The following is a 24,140-nucleotide window of genomic DNA, read 5'->3' as shown; positions in this document are numbered from 1 at the left end:
CAGGGAGATGGGGGTCAGATTATGAACAGGGATGGGTGGAGGAACAATGCAGGGAGTTAGGGGGCAAACACGAGGAAATCTGCAGATGCTGGAAATTCAAACAACAACACACACAAAATGCTGGTGGAACACAGCAGGCCAGGCAATGTCTATAAGGAGAAGTACTGTCAATATTTCGGGCCAAGACCCTTCGTCAGGACTAACTGAAAGGAAAGGTAGTAAGAGATTTGAAAGTAGTGGAGGGAGGGGGAAATGCAAAATGATAGGGGAAGACCAGAGGGGGTGGAATGAAGCTAAGAGCTGGAAAGGTGATTGGCGAAAGTGATACAGAGCTGGAGAAGGGAAAGTATCATGGGACAGGAGGCCTCGGGAGAAAGAAAAGTGGGGGGGAGGCACCAGAGGGAGATGAAGAACAGGCAAACAACTAAATATGTCAGGGATGGGGTAAGAAGGGGGAGAAGGGGCATTAACGGAAGTTAGAGAAGTCAATGTTCATGCCATCAGGTTGTAGGCTACCCAGCCGGTATATAAGGTGTTGTTCCTCCAACCTGAGTTTGGATTCATTTTGACAGTAGAGGAGGCCATGGATAGACATATCAGAATGGGAATGGGACGTGGAATTAAAATGTGTGGCCACTGGGAGATCCTGCTTTTTCTGGCGGACCGAGCGTAGGTCGATAGGGGATGGATAGGGGAACTGTGCAGGGAGTTAGGGGTCAGATTAGGAACAGGGATGGTTTAGGGAACTGTACAGGGAGTTAGGGGGTCAGGTTAGGAACAGGGATGGTTTAGGGAACTGTGCAGGGAGTTAGGGGTCAGGTTAGGAACAGGGATGGATTAGGGAACTGTGCAGGGAGTTAGGGGTCAGGTTAGGAACAGGGATGGTTTAGAGAACTGTGCAGGGAGTTAGGGGTCAGGTTAGGAACAGGGATGGATTAGGGAACTGTGCAGGGAGTTAGGGGTCAGGTTAGGAACAGGGATGGATTAGGAAACTGTGCAGGGAGTTAGGGGGTCAGGTTAGGAACAAGGGTGGGTTGGGAAACTGTGCAGGGAGTTAGAGGTCAGGTTAGGAACAGGGATGGGTTGGGGAACTGTGCAGGGAGTTAGGGGTCAGGTTAGGAACAGGGATGCTTTGGGGAACTGTGCAGGGAGTTAGGGGTCAGGTTAGGAACAGGGATGGATAGGGGAACTGTGCAGGGAGTTAGGGGTCAGGTTAGGAACAGGGATGCTTTGGGGAACTGTGCAGGGAGTTAGGGGTCAGGTTAGGAACAGGGATGGATAGGGGAACTGTGCAGGGAGTTAGGGGGTCAGGTTAGGAACAGGGATGGGTTGGGGAACTGTGCAGGGAGTTAGGGGTCAGGTTAGGAACAGGGATGCTTTGGGGAACTGTGCAGGGAGTTAGGGGTCAGGTTAGGAACAGGGATGGTTTAGGGAACTGTGCAGGGAGTTAGGGGTCAGGTTAGGAACAGGGATGGATAGGGGAACTGTGCAGGGAGTTAGTGGGTCAGGTTAGGAACAGGGATGGGTTGGGGAACTGTGCAGGGAGTTAGGGGTCAGGTTAGGAACAGGGATGCTTTGGGGAACTGTGCAGAGAGTTAGGGGTCAGGTTAGGAACAGGGATGGTTTAGGGAACTGTGCAGGGAGTTAGGGGTCAGGTTAGGAACAGGGATGGATAGGAGAACTGTGCAGGGAGATGGGGGTCAGATTAGGAACAGGGATGGTTTGGGGAACTGTGCAGGGAGTTAGGGGTCAGGTTAGGAACAGGGATGCTTTGGGGAACTGCGCAGGGAGTTAGGGGGTCAGGTTAGGAACAGGGATGGTTTAGGGAACTGTGCAGGGAGTTAGGGGTCAGGTTAGGAACAGGGATGGATAGGGGAACTGTGCAGGGAGTTAGGGGGTCAGGTTAGGAACAGGGATGCTTTGGGGAACTGTGCAGGGAGTTAGGGGTCAGGTTAGGAACAGGGATGGTTTGAGGAACTGTGCAGGGAGTTAGGGGTCAGGTTAGGAACAGGGATGCTTTGGGGAACTGTGCAGGGAGTTAGGGGTCAGGTTAGGAACAGGGATGGATAGGGAAACTGTGCAGGGAGTTAGGGGTCAGATTAGGAAAAGGGATGGTTTAGGGAACTGTGCAGGGAGTTAGGGGGTCAGGTTAGGAATAGGGATGGATAGGGGAACTGTGCAGGGAGTTAGGGGGTCAGGTTAGGAACAGGGATGGGTTGGGGAACTGTGCAGGGAGTTAGGGGGTCAGGTTAGGAACAGGGATGGATAGGGGAACTGTGCAGGGAGTTAGGGGTCAGGTTAGGAAAAGGGATGGTTTGGGGAACTGTGCAGGGAGTTAGGGTGTTAGGTTAGGAACAGGGATGGTTTAGGGAACTGTGCAGGGAGTTAGGGGTCAGGTTAGGAACAGGGATGGATAGGGGAACTGTGCAGGGAGTTAGGGGTCAGGTTAGGAACAGGGATGGGTTGAGGAACTGTGCAGGGAGTTAGGGGTCAGGTTAGGAACAGGGATGGGTTGAGGAACTGTGCAGGGAGTTAGGGGGTCAGGTTAGGAACAGGGATGGGTTGGGGAACTGTGCAGGGAGTTAGGGTGTTAGGTTAGGAACAGGGATGGATAGGGGAACTGTGCAGGGAGTTAGGGGTCAGGTTAGGAACAGGGATGGATAGGGGAACTGTGCAGGGAGTTAGGGGGTCAGGTTAGGAACAGGGATGGGTTGGGGAACTGTGCAGCGATTTAGGGGTCAGGTTAGGAACAGGGATGGGTTGGGGAACTGTGCAGGGAGTTAGGGGTCAGATTATGAACAGGGATGGGTGGAGGAACAATGCAGGGAGTTAGGGGGCAAACACAAGGAAATCTGCAGATGCTGGAAATTCAAACAACAACACACACAAAATGCTGGTGGAACACAGCAGGCCAGGCAATGTCTATAAGGAGAAGTACTGTCAATATTTCGGGCCAAGACCCTTCGTCAGGACTAACTGAAAGGAAAGGTAGTAAGAGATTTGAAAGTAGTGGAGGGAGGGGGAAATGCAAAATGATAGGGGAAGACCAGAGGGGGTGGAATGAAGCTAAGAGCTGGAAAGGTGATTGGCGAAAGTGATACAGAGCTGGAGAAGGGAAAGTATCATGGGACAGGAGGCCTCGGGAGAAAGAAAAGTGGGGGGGAGGCACCAGAGGGAGATGAAGAACAGGCAAACAACTAAATATGTCAGGGATGGGGTAAGAAGGGGGAGAAGGGGCATTAACGGAAGTTAGAGAAGTCAATGTTCATGCCATCAGGTTGTAGGCTACCCAGCCGGTATATAAGGTGTTGTTCCTCCAACCTGAGTTTGGATTCATTTTGACAGTAGAGGAGGCCATGGATAGACATATCAGAATGGGAATGGGACGTGGAATTAAAATGTGTGGCCACTGGGAGATCCTGCTTTTTCTGGCGGACCGAGCGTAGGTCGATAGGGGATGGATAGGGGAACTGTGCAGGGAGTTAGGGGTCAGATTAGGAACAGGGATGGTTTAGGGAACTGTACAGGGAGTTAGGGGGTCAGGTTAGGAACAGGGATGGTTTAGGGAACTGTGCAGGGAGTTAGGGGTCAGGTTAGGAACAGGGATGGATTAGGGAACTGTGCAGGGAGTTAGGGGTCAGGTTAGGAACAGGGATGGATAGGGGAACTGTGCAGGGAGTTAGGGGGTCAGGTTAGGAACAGGGATCGATAGGGGAACTGTGCAGGGAGTTAGGGGTCAGGTTAGGAACAGGGATGCTTTGGGGAACTGTGCAGGGAGTTAGGGGTCAGGTTAGGAACAGGGATGCTTTGGGGAACTGTGCAGGGAGATGGGGGTCAGGTTAGGAACAGGGATGGTTTGAGGAACTGTGCAGGGAGTTAGGGGTCAGGTTAGGAACAGGGATGGGTTGGGGAACTGTGTAGGGAGTTAGGGGTCAGGTTAGGAACAGGGATGGTTTAGGGAACTGTGCAGGGAGTTAGGGGTCAGGTTAGGAACAGGGATGGATAGGAGAACTGTGCAGGGAGATGGGGGTCAGGTTTGGAACAGGGATGGGTTGGGAAACTGTGCAGGGAGTTAGGGGTCAGGTTAGGAACAGGGATGGGTTGGGAAACTGTGCAGGGAGTTAGGGGTCAGGTTAGGAAAAGGGATGGGTTGGGGAACAGTGCAGGGAGTTAGGGGTCAGGTTAGGAACAGGGATGGATAGGAGAACTGTGCAGGGAGATGGGGGTCAGGTTTGGAACAGGGATGGGTTGGGAAACTGTGCAGGGAGTTAGGGGTCAGGTTAGGAACAGGGATGGATAGGAGAACTGTGCAGGGAGATGGGGGTCAGGTTAGGAACAGGGATGGTTTGGGGAACTGTGCAGGGAGTTAGGGGTCAGGTTAGGAACAGGTATGGGTTGGGGAACTGTGCAGGGAGTTAGGGGTCAGGTTACGAACAGCGATGGTTTGGGGAACTGTGCAGGGAGTTAGGGGTCAGGTTAGGAACAGGGATGCTTTGGGGAACTGTGCAGGGAGATGGGGGTCAGATTATGAACAGGGATGGGTGGAGGAACAATGCAGGGAGTTAGGGGGCAAACACGAGGAAATCTGCAGATGCTGGAAATTCAAACAACAACACACACAAAATGCTGGTGGAACACAGCAGGCCAGGCAATGTCTATAAGGAGAAGTACTGTCAATATTTCGGGCCAAGACCCTTCGTCAGGACTAACTGAAAGGAAAGGTAGTAAGAGATTTGAAAGTAGTGGAGGGAGGGGGAAATGCAAAATGATAGGGGAAGACCAGAGGGGGTGGAATGAAGCTAAGAGCTGGAAAGGTGATTGGCGAAAGTGATACAGAGCTGGAGAAGGGAAAGTATCATGGGACAGGAGGCCTCGGGAGAAAGAAAAGTGGGGGGGAGGCACCAGAGGGAGATGAAGAACAGGCAAACAACTAAATATGTCAGGGATGGGGTAAGAAGGGGGAGAAGGGGCATTAACGGAAGTTAGAGAAGTCAATGTTCATGCCATCAGGTTGTAGGCTACCCAGCCGGTATATAAGGTGTTGTTCCTCCAACCTGAGTTTGGATTCATTTTGACAGTAGAGGAGGCCATGGATAGACATATCAGAATGGGAATGGGACGTGGAATTAAAATGTGTGGCCACTGGGAGATCCTGCTTTTTCTGGCGGACCGAGCGTAGGTCGATAGGGGATGGATAGGGGAACTGTGCAGGGAGTTAGGGGTCAGATTAGGAACAGGGATGGTTTAGGGAACTGTACAGGGAGTTAGGGGGTCAGGTTAGGAACAGGGATGGTTTAGGGAACTGTGCAGGGAGTTAGGGGTCAGGTTAGGAACAGGGATGGATTAGGGAACTGTGCAGGGAGTTAGGGGTCAGGTTAGGAACAGGGATGGTTTAGAGAACTGTGCAGGGAGTTAGGGGTCAGGTTAGGAACAGGGATGGATTAGGGAACTGTGCAGGGAGTTAGGGGTCAGGTTAGGAACAGGGATGGATTAGGAAACTGTGCAGGGAGTTAGGGGGTCAGGTTAGGAACAAGGGTGGGTTGGGAAACTGTGCAGGGAGTTAGAGGTCAGGTTAGGAACAGGGATGGGTTGGGGAACTGTGCAGGGAGTTAGGGGTCAGGTTAGGAACAGGGATGCTTTGGGGAACTGTGCAGGGAGTTAGGGGTCAGGTTAGGAACAGGGATGGATAGGGGAACTGTGCAGGGAGTTAGGGGTCAGGTTAGGAACAGGGATGCTTTGGGGAACTGTGCAGGGAGTTAGGGGTCAGGTTAGGAACAGGGATGGATAGGGGAACTGTGCAGGGAGTTAGGGGGTCAGGTTAGGAACAGGGATGGGTTGGGGAACTGTGCAGGGAGTTAGGGGTCAGGTTAGGAACAGGGATGCTTTGGGGAACTGTGCAGGGAGTTAGGGGTCAGGTTAGGAACAGGGATGGTTTAGGGAACTGTGCAGGGAGTTAGGGGTCAGGTTAGGAACAGGGATGGATAGGGGAACTGTGCAGGGAGTTAGTGGGTCAGGTTAGGAACAGGGATGGGTTGGGGAACTGTGCAGGGAGTTAGGGGTCAGGTTAGGAACAGGGATGCTTTGGGGAACTGTGCAGAGAGTTAGGGGTCAGGTTAGGAACAGGGATGGTTTAGGGAACTGTGCAGGGAGTTAGGGGTCAGGTTAGGAACAGGGATGGATAGGAGAACTGTGCAGGGAGATGGGGGTCAGATTAGGAACAGGGATGGTTTGGGGAACTGTGCAGGGAGTTAGGGGTCAGGTTAGGAACAGGGATGCTTTGGGGAACTGCGCAGGGAGTTAGGGGGTCAGGTTAGGAACAGGGATGGTTTAGGGAACTGTGCAGGGAGTTAGGGGTCAGGTTAGGAACAGGGATGGATAGGGGAACTGTGCAGGGAGTTAGGGGGTCAGGTTAGGAACAGGGATGCTTTGGGGAACTGTGCAGGGAGTTAGGGGTCAGGTTAGGAACAGGGATGGTTTGAGGAACTGTGCAGGGAGTTAGGGGTCAGGTTAGGAACAGGGATGCTTTGGGGAACTGTGCAGGGAGTTAGGGGTCAGGTTAGGAACAGGGATGGATAGGGAAACTGTGCAGGGAGTTAGGGGTCAGATTAGGAAAAGGGATGGTTTAGGGAACTGTGCAGGGAGTTAGGGGGTCAGGTTAGGAATAGGGATGGATAGGGGAACTGTGCAGGGAGTTAGGGGGTCAGGTTAGGAACAGGGATGGGTTGGGGAACTGTGCAGGGAGTTAGGGGGTCAGGTTAGGAACAGGGATGGATAGGGGAACTGTGCAGGGAGTTAGGGGTCAGGTTAGGAAAAGGGATGGTTTGGGGAACTGTGCAGGGAGTTAGGGTGTTAGGTTAGGAACAGGGATGGTTTAGGGAACTGTGCAGGGAGTTAGGGGTCAGGTTAGGAACAGGGATGGATAGGGGAACTGTGCAGGGAGTTAGGGGTCAGGTTAGGAACAGGGATGGGTTGAGGAACTGTGCAGGGAGTTAGGGGTCAGGTTAGGAACAGGGATGGGTTGAGGAACTGTGCAGGGAGTTAGGGGGTCAGGTTAGGAACAGGGATGGGTTGGGGAACTGTGCAGGGAGTTAGGGTGTTAGGTTAGGAACAGGGATGGATAGGGGAACTGTGCAGGGAGTTAGGGGTCAGGTTAGGAACAGGGATGGATAGGGGAACTGTGCAGGGAGTTAGGGGGTCAGGTTAGGAACAGGGATGGGTTGGGGAACTGTGCAGCGATTTAGGGGTCAGGTTAGGAACAGGGATGGGTTGGGGAACTGTGCAGGGAGTTAGGGGTCAGATTATGAACAGGGATGGGTGGAGGAACAATGCAGGGAGTTAGGGGGCAAACACAAGGAAATCTGCAGATGCTGGAAATTCAAACAACAACACACACAAAATGCTGGTGGAACACAGCAGGCCAGGCAATGTCTATAAGGAGAAGTACTGTCAATATTTCGGGCCAAGACCCTTCGTCAGGACTAACTGAAAGGAAAGGTAGTAAGAGATTTGAAAGTAGTGGAGGGAGGGGGAAATGCAAAATGATAGGGGAAGACCAGAGGGGGTGGAATGAAGCTAAGAGCTGGAAAGGTGATTGGCGAAAGTGATACAGAGCTGGAGAAGGGAAAGTATCATGGGACAGGAGGCCTCGGGAGAAAGAAAAGTGGGGGGGAGGCACCAGAGGGAGATGAAGAACAGGCAAACAACTAAATATGTCAGGGATGGGGTAAGAAGGGGGAGAAGGGGCATTAACGGAAGTTAGAGAAGTCAATGTTCATGCCATCAGGTTGTAGGCTACCCAGCCGGTATATAAGGTGTTGTTCCTCCAACCTGAGTTTGGATTCATTTTGACAGTAGAGGAGGCCATGGATAGACATATCAGAATGGGAATGGGACGTGGAATTAAAATGTGTGGCCACTGGGAGATCCTGCTTTTTCTGGCGGACCGAGCGTAGGTCGATAGGGGATGGATAGGGGAACTGTGCAGGGAGTTAGGGGTCAGATTAGGAACAGGGATGGTTTAGGGAACTGTACAGGGAGTTAGGGGGTCAGGTTAGGAACAGGGATGGTTTAGGGAACTGTGCAGGGAGTTAGGGGTCAGGTTAGGAACAGGGATGGATTAGGGAACTGTGCAGGGAGTTAGGGGTCAGGTTAGGAACAGGGATGGATAGGGGAACTGTGCAGGGAGTTAGGGGGTCAGGTTAGGAACAGGGATCGATAGGGGAACTGTGCAGGGAGTTAGGGGTCAGGTTAGGAACAGGGATGCTTTGGGGAACTGTGCAGGGAGTTAGGGGTCAGGTTAGGAACAGGGATGCTTTGGGGAACTGTGCAGGGAGATGGGGGTCAGGTTAGGAACAGGGATGGTTTGAGGAACTGTGCAGGGAGTTAGGGGTCAGGTTAGGAACAGGGATGGGTTGGGGAACTGTGTAGGGAGTTAGGGGTCAGGTTAGGAACAGGGATGGTTTAGGGAACTGTGCAGGGAGTTAGGGGTCAGGTTAGGAACAGGGATGGATAGGAGAACTGTGCAGGGAGATGGGGGTCAGGTTTGGAACAGGGATGGGTTGGGAAACTGTGCAGGGAGTTAGGGGTCAGGTTAGGAACAGGGATGGGTTGGGAAACTGTGCAGGGAGTTAGGGGTCAGGTTAGGAAAAGGGATGGGTTGGGGAACAGTGCAGGGAGTTAGGGGTCAGGTTAGGAACAGGGATGGATAGGAGAACTGTGCAGGGAGATGGGGGTCAGGTTTGGAACAGGGATGGGTTGGGAAACTGTGCAGGGAGTTAGGGGTCAGGTTAGGAACAGGGATGGATAGGAGAACTGTGCAGGGAGATGGGGGTCAGGTTAGGAACAGGGATGGTTTGGGGAACTGTGCAGGGAGTTAGGGGTCAGGTTAGGAACAGGTATGGGTTGGGGAACTGTGCAGGGAGTTAGGGGTCAGGTTACGAACAGCGATGGTTTGGGGAACTGTGCAGGGAGTTAGGGGTCAGGTTAGGAACAGGGATGCTTTGGGGAACTGTGCAGGGAGATGGGGGTCAGGTTAGGAACAGGGATGGTTTGAGGAACTGTGCAGGGAGTTAGGGGTCAGGTTAGGAACAGGGATGGGTTGGGGAACTGTGTAGGGAGTTAGGGGTCAGGTTAGGAACAGGGATGGTTTAGGGAACTGTGCAGGGAGTTAGGGGTCAGGTTAGGAACAGGGATGGATAGGAGAACTGTGCAGGGAGATGGGGGTCAGGTTTGGAACAGGGATGGGTTGGGAAACTGTGCAGGGAGTTAGGGGTCAGGTTAGGAACAGGGATGGGTTGGGAAACTGTGCAGGGAGTTAGGGGTCAGGTTAGGAAAAGGGATGGGTTGGGGAACAGTGCAGGGAGTTAGGGGTCAGGTTAGGAACAGGGATGGATAGGAGAACTGTGCAGGGAGATGGGGGTCAGGTTTGGAACAGGGATGGGTTGGGAAACTGTGCAGGGAGTTAGGGGTCAGGTTAGGAACAGGGATGGATAGGAGAACTGTGCAGGGAGATGGGGGTCAGGTTAGGAACAGGGATGGTTTGGGGAACTGTGCAGGGAGTTAGGGGTCAGGTTAGGAACAGGTATGGGTTGGGGAACTGTGCAGGGAGTTAGGGGTCAGGTTACGAACAGCGATGGTTTGGGGAACTGTGCAGGGAGTTAGGGGTCAGGTTAGGAACAGGGATGCTTTGGGGAACTGTGCAGGGAGTTAGGGGTCAGGTTAGGAACAGGGATGGATAGGGGAACTGTGCAGGGAGTTAGGGGTCAGGTTAGGAACAGGGATGGTTTGAGGAACTGTGCAGGGAGTTAGGGGTCAGGTTAGGAACAGGGATGGATAGGGGAACTGTGCAGGGAGTTAGGGGGTCAGGTTAGGAACAGGGATGGTTTGAGGAACTGTGCAGGGAGTTAGGGGTCAGGTTAGGAACAGGGATGGATAGGGGAACTGTGCAGGGAGTTAGGGGTCAGGTTAGGAACAGGGATGGTTTGGGGAACTGTTCAGGGAGTTAGGGGTCAGGTTAGGAACAGGGATGGGTTGGGAAACTGTGCAGGGAGATGGGGGTCAGGTTAGGAACAGGGATGCATAGGGGAGCTGTGCAGGGAGTTAGGGGTCAGGTTAGGAACAGGGATGCTCTGGGGAACTGTGCGGGGAGTTAGGGGTCAGATTAGGAACAGGGATGGTTTGAGGAACTGTGCAGGGAGTTAGGGGGTCTGGTTAGGAACAGGGATGGTTTAGGGAACTATGCAGGGAGTTAGGCGTCAGGTTAGGAACAGGGATGCTCTGGGGAACTGTGCGGGGAGTTAGGGGTCAGATTAGGAACAGGCATGGTTTGAGGAACTGTGCAGGGAGTTCGGGGGTCTGGTTAGCAACAGGGATGGTTTGGGGAACTGTGCAGGGAGTTAGGGGTCAGGTTAGGAACAGGGATGGATAGGGGAACTGTGCAGGGAGTTAGGGGTCAGATTAGGAACAGGGATGCTTTGGGGAACTGTGCAGGGAGTTAGGGGTCAGGTTAGGAACAGGGATGGGTTGGGAAACTGTGCAGGGAGTTAGGGGTCAGGGTAGGAACAGGGATGGGTTGGGGAACAGTGCAGGGAGTTAGCGGTCAGGTTAGGAACAGGGATGGATAGGAGAACTGTGCAGGGAGATGGGGGTCAGGTTTGGAACAGGGATGGGTTGGGAAACTGTGCAGGGAGTTAGGGGTCAGGTTAGGAACAGGGATGGATAGGAGAACTGTGCAGGGAGATGGGGGTCAGGTTTGGAACTGGGATGGGTTGGGAAACTGTGCAGGGAGTTAGGGGTCAGGTTAGGAACAGGGATGGTTTGGGGAACTGTGCAGGGAGTTAGGGGTCAGGTTAGGAACAGGGATGGGTTGGGGAACTGTGCAGGGAGTTAGGGGTCAGGTTAGGAACAGCGATGGTTTGGGGAACTGTGCAGGGAGTTCGGGGTCAGGTTAGGAACAGGGATGCTTTGGGGAACTGTGCAGGGAGTTAGGGGTCAGGTTAGGAACAGGGATGCTCTGGGGAACTGTGCAGGGAGTTAGGGGTCAGGTTAGGAACAGGGATGGATAGGGGAACTGTGCAGGGAGTTAGGGGGTCAGGTTAGGAACAGCGATGGTTTGGGGAACTGTGCAGGGAGTTCGGGGTCAGGTTAGGAACAGGGATGCTTTGGGGAACTGTGCAGGGAGTTAGGGGTCAGGTTAGCAACAGGGATGCTCTGGGGAACTGTGCAGGGAGTTAGGGGTCAGATTAGGAACAGGGATGCTTTGGGGAACTGTGCAGGGAGTTAGGGGTCAGGTTTGGAACAGGGATGGTTTGGGGAAATGTGCAGGGAGTTAGGGATCAGGTTCGGAACAGGGATGGATAGGGGAACTGTGCAGGGAGTTAGGGGTCAGGTTAGGAACAGGGATGGTTTGAGGAACTGTGCAGGGAGTTAGGGGTCAGGTTAGGAACAGGGATGCTCTGGGGAACTGTGCGGGGAGTTAGGGGTCAGATTAGGAACAGGGATGGTTTGAGGAACTGTGCAGGGAGTTAGGGGGTCTGGTTAGGAACAGGGATGGTTTAGGGAACTGTGCAGGGAGTTAGGGGTCAGATTAGGAACAGGGATGCTTTGGGGAACTGTGCAGGGAGTTAGGGGTCAGGTTAGGAACAGGGATGGGTTGGGAAACTGTGCAGGGATTTAGGGGTCAGGTTAGGAACAGGGATGGGTTGGGGAACAGTGCAGGGAGTTAGGGGTCAGGTTAGGAACAGGGATGGATAGGAGAACTGTGCAGGGAGATGGGGGTCAGGTTTGGAACAGGGATGGGTTGGGAAACTGTGCAGGGAGTTAGGGGGTCAGGTTAGGAACAGGGATGGTTTGGGGAACTGTGCAGGGAGTTAGGGGTCAGGTTAGGAACAGCGATGGTTTGGGGAACTGTGCAGGGAGTTCGGGGTCAGTTTAGGAACAGGGATGCTTTGGGGAACTGTGCAGGGAGTTAGGGGTCAGGTTAGGAACAGGGATGGATAGGGGAACTGTGCAGGGAGTTAGGGGTCAGGTTAGGAACAGGGATGCTCTGGGGAACTGTGCGGGGAGTTAGGGGTCAGATTAGGAACAGGGATGGTTTGAGGAACTGTGCAGGGAGTTAGGGGGTCTGGTTAGGAACAGGGATGGTTTAGGGAACTGTGCAGGGAGTTAGGGGTCAGATTAGGAACAGGGATGCTTTGGGGAACTGTGCAGGGAGTTAGGGGTCAGGTTAGGAACAGGGATGGGTTGGGAAACTGTGCAGGGAGTTAGGGGTCAGGTTAGGAACAGGGATGGGTTGGGGAACAGTGCAGGGAGTTAGGGGTCAGGTTAGGAACAGGGATGGATAGGAGAACTGTGCAGGGAGATGGGGGTCAGGTTTGGAACAGGGATGGGTTGGGAAACTGTGCAGGGAGTTAGGGGTCAGGTTAGGAACAGGGATGGATAGGAGAACTGTGCAGGGAGATGGGGGTCAGGTTTGGAACAGGGATGGGTTGGGAAACTGTGCAGGGAGTTAGGGGTCAGGTTAGGAACAGGGATGGTTTGGGGAACTGTGCAGGGAGTTAGGGGTCAGGTTAGGAACAGGGATGGGTTGGGGAACTGTGCAGGGAGTTAGGGGTCAGGTTAGGAACAGCGATGGTTTGGGGAACTGTGCAGGGAGTTAGGGGTCAGGTTAGGAACTGGGATGGATAGGGGAACTGTGCAGGGAGTTAGGGGTCAGGTTAGGAACAGGGATGGTTTGAGGAAATGTGCAGGGAGTTCGGGGTCAGTTTAGGAACAGGGATGCTTTGGGGAACTGTGCAGGGAGTTAGGGGTCAGGTTAGGAACTGGGATGGATAGGGGAACTGTGCAGGGAGTTAGGGGTCAGGTTAGGAACAGGGATGGTTTGAGGAACTGTGCAGGGAGTTAGGGGTCAGGTTAGGAACAGGGATGCTTTGGGGAACTGTGCAGGGAGTTAGGGGTCAGGTTAGGAACAGGGATGGGTTGGGGAAATGTGCAGGGAGTTAGGGGTCAGGTTAGGAACAGGGATGGATAGGGGAACTGTGCAGGGAGTTAGGGGTCAGGTTAGGAACAGGGATGGTTTGAGGAACTGTGCAGGGAGTTAGGGGTCAGGTTAGGAACAGGGATGCTTTGGGGAACTGTTCAGGGGATTATGGGTCAGGTTAGGAACAGGGATGGGTTGGGAAACTGTGCAGGGAGATGGGGGTCAAGTTAGGAACAGGGATGCTCTGGGGAACTGTGCGGGGGATTATGGGTCAGATTAGTAACAGGGATGGTTTGAGGAACTGTGCAGGGAGTTAGGGGGTCTGGTTAGGAACAGGGATGGTTTAGGGAACTGTGCAGGGAGTTAGGGGTCAGGTTAGGAACAGGGATGGTTTAGGGAACTGTGAAGGGAGTTAGGGGTCAGGTTAGCAACAGGGATGGTTTGGGGAACTGTGCAGGGAGTTAGGGGTCAGGTTAGCAACAGGGATGCTCTGGGGAACTGTGCAGGGAGTTAGGGGTCAGGTTAGGAACAGGGATGGATAGGGGAACTGTGCAGGGAGTTAGGGGTCAGATTAGGAACAGGGATGCTTTGGGGAACTGTGCAGGGAGTTAGGGGTCTGGTTAGGAACAGGGATGCTTTGGGGAACTGTGCAGGGAGTTAGGGGTCAGGTTATGAACAGGGATGGGTGGAGGAACAATGCAGGGAGTTAGGGGTCAGATTAGGAACAGGGATAGTTTGAGGAACTGTGCAGGAAGTTAGGGGTCAGGTTAGGAACAGGGATAGTTTGAGGAACTGTGCAGTGAGTTAGGGGGTCAGATTAGGAACAGGGATGGTTTGAGGAACTGTGCAGGGAGTTAGGGGTTCTGGTTAGGAACAGGGATGCTTTGGGGAACTGTGCAGGGAGTTAGGGGTCAGGTTAGGAACAGGGATGGGTTGGGGAACTGTGCAGGGAGTTAGGGGTCAGGTTAGGAACAGGGATGGATAGGGGAACTGTGCAGGGAGTTAGGGGTCAGGTTTGGAACAGGGATGGTTTGGGGAACTGTGCAGGGAGTTAGGGGTCAGGTTAGGAACAGGGATGGATAGGGGAACTGTGCAGGGAGTTAGGGGGTCAGATTAGGAACAGGCATGTTTTGAGGAACTGTGCAGGGAGTTAGTGGTCTGGTTAGGAACAGGGATGCTTTGGGGAACTGTGCAGGGAGTTAGGGGGTCTGGTTAGGAACAGGAATGGTTTAGGGAACTGTGCAGGGAGTTAGGGGTCAGGTTAGGAACAGGGATGGTTTAGGGAACTGTGCAGGGAGTTAGGGGTCAGGTTAGCAACTGGGATGGTTTGGGGAACTGTGCAGGGAGTTAGGGGTCAGGTTAGGAACAGGGATGGATAGGGGAACTGTGCAGGGAGTTAGGGGTCAGATTAGGAACAGGGATGCTTTGGGGAACTGTGCAGGGAGTTAGGGGTCTGGTTAGGAACAGGGATGCTTTGGGGAACTGTGCAGGGAGTTAGGGGTCAGGTTATGAACAGGGATGGGTGGAGGAACAATGCAGGGAGTTAGGGGTCAGATTAGGAACAGGGATAGTTTGAGGAACTGTGCAGGAAGTTAGGGGTCAGGTTAGGAACAGGGATAGTTTGAGGAACTGTGCAGTGAGTTAGGGGGTCAGATTAGGAACAGGGATGGTTTGAGGAACTGTGCAGGGAGTTAGGGGTCAGGTTAGGAACAGGGATGGTTTGAGGAACTGTGCAGGGAGTTAGGGGTTCTGGTTAGGAACAGGGATGCTTTGGGGAACTGTGCAGGGAGTTAGGGGTCAGGTTAGGAACAGGGATGGTTTGGGGAACTGTGCAGGGAGTTAGGGGTCAGGTTAGGAACAGGGATGGATAGGGGAACTGTGCAGGGAGTTAGGGGTCAGGTTAGGAACAGGGATGGGTTGGGGAACTGTGCAGGGAGTTAGGGGTCAGGTTAGGAACAGGGATGGATAGCGGAACTGTGCAGGGAGTTAGGGGTCAGGTTTGGAACAGGGATGGTTTGGGGAACTGTGCAGGGAGTTAGGGGGTCAGATTAGGAACAGGCATGGTTTGGGGAACTGTGCAGGGAGTTAGGGGTCAGGTTAGGAACAGGGATGGATAGGGGAACTGTGCAGGGAGTTAGGGGGTCAGATTAGGAACAGGCATGTTTTGAGGAACTGTGCAGGGAGTTAGGGGGTCTGGTTAGGAACAGGAATGGTTTAGGGAACTGTGCAGGGAGTTAGGGGTCAGGTTAGGAACAGGGATGGTTTAGGGAACTGTGCAGGGAGTTAGGGGTCAGGTTAGCAACTGGGATGGTTTGGGGAACTGTGCAGGGAGTTAGGGGTCAGGTTAGGAACAGGGATGGATAGGGGAACTGTGCAGGGAGTTAGGGGTCAGATTAGGAACAGGGATGCTTTGGGGAACTGTGCAGGGAGTTAGGGGTCTGGTTAGGAACAGGGATGCTTTGAGGAACTGTGCAGGGAGTTAGGGGTTCTGGTTAGGAACAGGGATGCTTTGGGGAACTGTGCAGGGAGTTAGGGGTCAGGTTAGGAACAGGGATGGTTTGGGGAACTGTGCAGGGAGTTAGGGGTCAGGTTAGGAACAGGGATGGATAGGGGAACTGTGCAGGGAGTTAGGGGTCAGGTTAGGAACAGGGATGGTTTGGGGAACTGTGCAGGGAGTTAGGGGTCAGGTTAGGAACAGGGATGGGTTGGGGAACTGTGCAGGGAGTTAGGGGTCAGGTTTGGAACAGGGATGGTTTGGGGAACTGTGCAGGGAGTTAGGGGTCAGGTTAGGAACAGGGATGGATAGGGGAACTGTGCAGGGAGTTAGGGGGTCAGATTAGGAACAGGCATGTTTTGAGGAACTGTGCAGGGAGTTAGGGGGTCTGGTTAGGAACAGGAATGGTTTAGGGAACTGTGCAGGGAGTTAGGGGTCAGGTTAGGAACAGGGATGGTTTAGGGAACTGTGCAGGGAGTTAGGGGTCAGGTTAGCAACTGGGATGGTTTGGGGAACTGTGCAGGGAGTTAGGGGTCAGGTTAGGAACAGGGATGGATAGGGGAACTGTGCAGGGAGTTAGGGGTCAGATTAGGAACAGGGATGCTTTGGGGAACTGTGCAGGGAGTTAGGGGTCTGGTTAGGAACAGGGATGCTTTGGGGAACTGTGCAGGGAGTTAGGGGTCAGGTTATGAACAGGGATGGGTGGAGGAACAATGCAGGGAGTTAGGGGTCAGATTAGGAACAGGGATAGTTTGAGGAACTGTGCAGGAAGTTAGGGGTCAGGTTAGGAACAGGGATAGTTTGAGGAACTGTGCAGTGAGTTAGGGGGTCAGATTAGGAACAGGGATGGTTTGAGGAACTGTGCAGGGAGTTAGGGGTTCTGGTTAGGAACAGGGATGCTTTGGGGAACTGTGCAGGGAGTTAGGGGTCAGGTTAGGAACAGGGATGGTTTGGGGAACTGTGCAGGGAGTTAGGGGTCAGGTTAGGAACAGGGATGGATAGGGGAACTGTGCAGGGAGTTAGGGGTCAGGTTAGGAACAGGGATGGTTTGGGGAACTGTGCAGGGAGTTAGGGGTCAGGTTAGGAACAGGGATGGGTTGGGGAACTGTGCAGGGAGTTAGGGGTCAGGTTAGGAACAGGGATGGATAGGGGAACTGTGCAGGGAGTTAGGGGTCAGGTTTGGAACAGGGATGGTTTGGGGAACTGTGCAGGGAGTTAGGGGTCAGGTTAGGAACAGGGATGGATAGGGGAACTGTGCAGGGAGTTAGGGGGTCAGATTAGGAACAGGCATGTTTTGAGGAACTGTGCAGGGAGTTAGTGGTCTGGTTAGGAACAGGGATGCTTTGGGGAACTGTGCAGGGAGTTAGGGGTCAGGTTAGGAACAGGGATGCTTTGGGGAACTGTGCAGGGAGTTAGTGGTCTGGTTAGGAACAGGGATGCTTTGGGGAACTGTGCAGGGAGTTAGGGGTCAGGTTAGGAACAGGGATGGTTTGGGAACACTGCAGGGAGTTAGGGGTCAGGTTAGGACCAAGGATGGTTTGGGGAACTGTGCAGGCAGTTGGGTGTTCAAGTTAGGAACAGGGATGAGGGAAAATCAAAAGCATTCAGAGGGCAGGATAAAACACTCTGCTGTCCAAGGTCACAATTGGAGATAGGATCTCAGGTCATGTCAACAGGTGGCGAGGAGACCAATCATTGCAACATCTGTGAATCCTGAGTCAGATGTCCGTGCAAGCAGGAGTCATGCAGCTGGTGTCCCCCTGCCCCCCCCCCCCCACCCACCCAGTTTGGGGAAAAATTGAGTTCAGAAGTAGAAATTAGAGGTGCTTTGCAGTTGAAGGTCAACGATCTTGGAGATTAGTTCGGTTAAAGCCTGAAGGTCAATTTGACCTCTGTTATACCACCATGAAGGACACATAATGTGCTGTTCCATGTCCACAGCATGGAAATCCGATCACCTGGCTGTACTTCTACTCAATGTTTCAGGATCAGCTTCCTTCCATCTGCTGTCAGATTTCTGAATAGATAATGAATCCATAACATTACCTCACTATTTTTTCTCTCTTCTTGCACTACTTATTTAATTTAAGTTTAAATATATTCTTACTGAATTTAATAGATTTATTAGTATTATGTACTGCAATGTTCCTCTGCCACAAAACATCAAATTTGATGACATATGCCAGTGATATTAAACCTGATTCTGATTGGTCAGTCCTGAGACTGAGGCCTGAAGGTTAAGCCCATGATCAGTGAGGCCTGGGTCAATACCAGAAGGCAGTGAGCATAAGAACTAGGAGCAGGAGTAGGCCATCTGGCCTGTAGAGCCTGCTCCGCCATTCAATAAGATCATGGCTGATCCGGCCATGGATTCATCTCCACCTACCTCCACTATAATCCTTAATTCCCCTACTATGCAAAAACCTATCCAACCTTGTCTTAAATACTTTTGCTGAGGTAGCCTTCACTGCTTCATTAAAGTCTAGAGGGCCAGCCGAAGGTCAAAGTCCACAGCTTGGCGAGTCTGGAGGTAGAAAGCCCAAAATGATGAAGGCCCAATATCATCGAGTGCAGAGGTAGAGGCCTGGAGGTTGAGTCTGTGTATTTGGGCCAGAGACTGGAGTTCGAAGGCCTGATATCTGTGAGTTTGAGAGTCTGGGGCCAAGGACTGTAGGCCCAGAGGTGGCCTGTCCTGGGTTGGCAGCTTTCGTGTGTGAGGGGTTGGGCAGGTGGGGATGGGACTTGATTTGCTATAGCTGTCTTTTTTTGTCCTGCTGTTGTCGTTTCCGCTTGTGATGTTCTGTGCTGTGCATTATGTATCATGTTGCTGTTGTGTTGAACACTGCAGGCATGCAACTTTTGCTGCCGGAATGTGTAGCCACACTTGCAGACTGTCCCCAGAACATCCTCAGGTGTAGTGGTTATTAACGCAAATGACACATATCACTGTATGTTTAGATGTTCATGTGATAAATGAATCTGAATCCAAATCAGGAGCTCAAAATACGTCCATCTAAAAATTTCTGAAAAGTTTGGTGGCTGTCTTCAGTATTCCTTGCAGCTTTGCGATTCCAGCCAGGTGGTATAGTGTTTGTGGTGAACTACATATACCTGTCTGGACACGCACCCCCCCCCCCCCCGCTGACTGCTCCTGTGGCTCCTCCCACGGACCCCGGTATAAAGGCGACTGGAGACACAGCCCCGGCCTCAGTCTCCAGGATGCAGTGTGGTGGTCATTTGCTGCTTGTTCTTTCTTCCAGCCAATAAAAGCCTATATCTCACCTCACGTCTCGGAGAGTTATTGATGGTGCATCAAGTGGTACAGTGTTTAACGCTGCAAGGGATAAGTTTAGTAGCAAATTTACCTAAAGCACACCTTAGGACACTGCACTCGAGGAGAAAATGTCCAAACCCTAGAAAAGCTGTGCATGACGTCTGGATCAAAGTTAGGTGTACGAACCAATAATACAACATGAATTTCAAAGCAATGGACAGAAGAGGTACTGACCTGTGGATAAGGTATTTTATTTAAACATGCAGAATGGTTGTGGTCTTAAATACGATTCTGGAGAGACGGTGGAAGCAAAGTTAATCAGGATTTTCAAAAGCAACTAGATTGGCATATGAAGAAATGTCAGTTTGAGAGTATTGTGTGAGAGCCGGGGAATGATTCTGACAGGACTGATCCACAATGACCCGGTAAAGATTCAGTGGAGCATGCCACAACAATTTAAAGGAATAAGCATCTGTCATTTTGTTCCTGGTTTTGCAGAGACCCATGCCACACTGGATCATAGAACGGGCACCGAATCAGTGGTACACGATGGAAGAATCAGAAGTGGCGAGCCAATTTTGAAGCTGGAATTTTGCAGGTTGAAATTCCTGATCATCACAATGAGCTGGATTTTCCGTAATAATCAAGAGAACAATTGCGCTTCTTGGTGAAGAAACTATATGTTGACCACATTCGTCCAAAATTTGCTTTTTACTTTCACATACTGCTTCAGTGATAAAACTTCCCTTTCTGACTTCTTGGCTAAATGTCAAGATTGCAACTGGGTTTTATTCTAAGTATGAACATTCACAGCTATTTAAATGGCATAGCTTTCCCTCTGGAATGGTGTTCCTGCTGATCATTTATAGTTGTATTGCATTCCAGTTTGGTGCCAACTTTACTGAAATATTCAACAGATAGAGGCGGCACCTACTGGCCATCAGCACAGATGATGCAATTCATTCTCTGTGCATGCTAACGCTTCTTAAAATTACTCTTATTTATGGTTTTCTTTATTACCTTATTTACGACTGTTTAAATTTAATGAGTGACACATTTCTTTCATAAAGTTGCTATTCACTTTATGAAATATATTGAACGAATAGTGAAATATTCTATAGATAGAAATACAATTAAGTTTAACAATAGATAATTGACCAATGTTCAAATACAATATTACTGGTAAGTGTGCAGTGTCAAGACTGTTATAAATTTATAATTTCACCACAGAAAACAATATCTCATCAAAAGCCTTGCAGAGTTTGCCAAAGACAACTTATTTTTAACCGAGAACCACTGTAGAATTCATAATAGGCATGGTCCTTTCACTGCCCTCAATTGAACATACTCTTGTTCTGAGTTAAAGGACAGATTTGATTTCCCATTTTCTGGGGGGTGCCGCAATGAAGTGAAACATGGAACCTGAATGTAACCTGAATTTAGTCAGTGCAGCCAAATTTAATCACTGAGGAATATCGAAAGTTTAATGTTTTTTGTTAAAGTGACTGTGAATTCTATCATTGTGCATTGAAATCTTACGAAGTAACTTTTGCTTCCAGATTAGAATTTAATAAGAATTAACCATCTTCCAACAAACTAAAGTTCATGTTTTTATTAAATACAGGGAAAATTAGATTCCACAATACAAGAACAGTTAATTATTTGTAACATTAAGAACTAATATAAACCCAAAATATTGAAAGAGTCTTTTCAAAATCCCATCCCAATAGAGAAGAAAGATTATTTTTTTGTAATTTATTGTACTGTTGATGGAAAATTTAAATTTCAATTCATATGGAATTCTGAACTAGAAATGAGACTCAACGTGGCTCATTGGGGCCAGATGAAGAAATAGACAACAAACCAAGGAGAAAATGCCAGGAAGTTGTCCATAGTTTTTGTAAAAAACATGGATTTTAAGTGTTCTAAGTAAGGGAAAGAGAAAGATTGATGGGGAGGTGAGGGATGAAATTAGAAAACATGGTCATCATCATTATGTGCCATGTTGTATGACGTGGTCGACCATGGTCTTGACTATGACTGTTAGCAATTTTTTCCACAGAAGTGGTTTACCATTGCCTTCTTCTGGGCAGTGTCTTTGCAATATGGGTAAGCCCCAGCCATTATCAATACATTTCAGAGATTGTCTGCCTGGTGTCAGTGGGCGCATAACTTGTGATATGAACCAGCTGCTCATACGACCATCCACCACCTCCTCCCATGGTCTCATGTGACCCTGGTCGGGGGGCTAAGCAGATGCTACACCTTGCCCAAGGGTGACCAACAGGTTATTGGAGGGAAGAAGTGCCTTACACCTCCTTTGGTAGAGATGTATCTCCACCCCACCACCCAAACAAAATACAGTAACCATGCAATTGAAGACACAACTATCAATATGATTGAAAGGAAGTACAGTAATTGGGAGTGAAAAGGCAAAAAGAAGGTGATTGGAGAGTTGGGTAATCTTATTAGTATAAATGGAATCGGTCACAGAGAAAAGGGAAGGGTAGAGGTATAGAGGAAAGATGAGGCTTTAAAGTTTGGGATATGAATGTAGGGCAGTACAAGCCTGGGGAAAATGCCATTAAGCAAGTCAATGAAATCGGTACTAATGGGCTCAATCTGCTTGTTTAGCAATGTGACCATACCAATAAGAAAGTTAAATTATTTTCATCATGGAATGAACAATTTTTTGCACAGTTTTCTAGAAGTTTTAAAAAATGGTTTTCATGGGTGATTAAAATGCATTAACTTCCATTCATGTTTGATGGTGGGAGTATTCCTTCATCTAATGTTTTCAAAAATTCTCACTCTGCTTGCAACTCGGAGATTGGATTATACTGTGTCTGCAGAACACTAAGATTGCTGCAAGTGAGGAATGCTGAGGTAATAAACTACAGTTAAGTTTGGAAACAACCCTGGTTGGAACACAGGATCAGAGTTTTGTTGAATGTAGAATTCCAGATGAAAAAGTTTTATTATCCTTTACAGTTTGCATATCTTGCTTTTCTCTCCAGAGATGAGGTGCCTTGGCAGAATAAGGCTTCTCAACCAAGAGGGGTTCCTCCAAAATCCTACCAATGTGCCTGGTATTTCTTATGATCTCTGCTGGTCCCGCCTCATTTTCAAATGCTATTTACTTTTAGTAAACCCCAGCAATCGTCAGGGGCTAGCCCTCTGCCAATTTTCCCCAGCTTGAGGAGACCCTGGTCTATTGTGAACCCCTACTTGGCCCAAGAAAAACTAAACCTGATGCAGCTTGCTATGTGTTGCATAACATGTAACCTACATGTGGTATTTGATTTTTTTAAAATTTTAAAAATATTTGATTTCAATGTATAAATGATTGTTTTAATTATCTAGGATGAAATATTTTTAAAAAGAATATATAGTAGAAGCAATATTAAATGCTTCAAATTTATCCAAAAATTAACAATGTCAGTTATGTTTTGTACAAAAAATATTTTGAAATCTGAAAGTTATTTCATGTAGTTTGGGTCAGCTGGCTGTAATAAACATTTTTCTATTAACATGCAAGTAAAATATATCTATTGATCAAAGCAACAGCCTGGTGAATTATTATAACACCTTGAATCTCTTCCACATTAGCACGGACCTTTTAAAGCTGATACAGTCATAGAAAGGTACAGCACAAAAGCAAAACAGGCTCTTTGGCCCAAGTGATCTGCATCAGTCACAGCATCCTCCCTGTGAGATGCCTCTGGCCACATTTACCCTATAAACTTCCAAGCCCCTCTTTTCTGTATATCTATTGAAATGCTTCTTACATGTTGCACTTGTATCTCCCTTGACCACTTCCTCTGGCAGCTTATTCTAGGTACTCACTACCCTCTGAACAAAGGTTATCTCACATGGTCTGAACCATTTCTTAACCCATCTGGCTTTATTCATTTGCTGTTCAGCCTTCTTAAGTTTATGGAATATATACTCTGAGTTCTCCCCTTGTCCCATGACATCGCTGTTGTATACCTTTTATGTAGACACTCCTCTTAGGCTTTGATTTTCAGGTTATAATGCACACACAAGCCTGGAGACTTTTGATTTTGTGTCTTATATTCTTTGTTTTTTGCCCTATTTGTTCCTCATTGCTATTTGTGCAATTTGGTTTTTTTTGCATGGTTGTAGGGGGAGGGTGGGTTCTCTGAATGGGTTCTAGGGTGTCCTTTGTTTCATGACAGTCTATTAGAAGGCAAATCTCATGGGTGTATACTGCATACACACTTTGATAATAAATGTATTTCGAATCTTTGAAGCAATTCTTCAAACAGGTATACGTGCCCCACCCTCTGGTGTCCCGAACGGTATCTTGCTACATGATGTGCTAAACGATAACATCAGTCTGGTCTGCAAGTTTCCGTGAAATTGTTTACAATGATGTAAATTACCAGCGCACAGCTGCTGGGTGATGCAGGCCAATTTAACATATAACATTTGGCTGATGCATGAAAATGTCTCTTTCTTTCTTTATCGATTTTTTTATTAAGTAAAAAAAGATCATATATATAAACAAGAGGAGAATTATCTCAAATATCTATATCAATAACAATTCATATAAAAGGTAAAATGACTTTATTGTTTTTCTATTACTGTTTCTATTTTTATCTACCACTTTATTAGTTACCTGAGTGGAAGCCAAACAGAGTTTCATTGTATCTATGTATAATGACAATAAAAATTATTCATTCATTCATAAAATAAACATTATCAAGATCATACATAGTATTAATGTAATAGTATATAATAAAAAAGTAATTGATTCTCCACTTATCATTCTATGAAAAGAAGAAAAAAGATAAAGAAACTTTTATAATTTTTATATACACAAAGAACCCACTAGACAAAACAAAAACAAAAAAAAAAGAAAAAGAGAAAAAAATGAACTGGGCAGCTCATACTGAGAGTGAAAGCAAGAAAAAAGAGAAACTTTCTGATCAAATCCAGCATTTCGAGAAAGTAACTGGAAGAGCAATAAATCAAACCATATGAAAATATTGAATAAAGGTCGCCAAGTTTCTTCAAATTTAAAGGATGTATCAAATGTCCGACTTCTTATTTTCTCTAAACTTAAACAGGACATAATGGAAGTAAGCCAATAAAAAACAGTAGGTGGATTAGAGTCCTTCCATTTCAGCAAAATGACTCTCCTAGCCAATAAAGTTGTAAAAGCTATCATCCGTTGAGCAGAAACAGGAATATATCCTGCTTCTGATGGAGTGATCCAAAAATTGTTGGAAGTAAATTTGGTTGTAGGTCCAAATTCAAGACTTTTGATAAAGTTTTAAAGATATCTTTCCAAAAATTATCTATCTTGATACAAGACCAAAACATACATGTTAAAGTAGCCACTTCAATATTACATCTGTCACAAATAGGAT

The 24,140-nt window shown here is 49.1% G+C and overlaps 1 protein-coding gene across 5 annotated transcripts in view; it reads left to right on the top strand.

Moving 5' to 3' along the window:
* Nucleotides 1–22,304, top strand: part of inavab (innate immunity activator b) — a 103,091-nt gene extending 80,787 nt beyond the window's left edge. For all 5 annotated transcript variants that reach the window (XM_073030465.1, XM_073030466.1, XM_073030467.1 and 2 more), the window contains one exon: nt 19,243–22,304. In XM_073030465.1, coding sequence (XP_072886566.1) covers nt 19,243–19,326 — 84 coding nt within the window. In that variant the 3' untranslated portion in view covers nt 19,327–22,304. The remainder of the gene's footprint in view (nt 1–19,242) is intronic.
* The last annotated feature ends 1,836 nt before the right edge of the window (nt 22,305–24,140 follow it).

This window comes from Hemitrygon akajei, chromosome 27 (genome assembly GCF_048418815.1).
Source record: "Hemitrygon akajei chromosome 27, sHemAka1.3, whole genome shotgun sequence".
NCBI classification, from domain to species: domain Eukaryota; kingdom Metazoa; phylum Chordata; class Chondrichthyes; order Myliobatiformes; family Dasyatidae; genus Hemitrygon; species Hemitrygon akajei.
The sequence above is the reverse complement of the archived record's forward strand: the minus strand, read 5'-3'. Positions and strand labels throughout refer to the sequence as shown.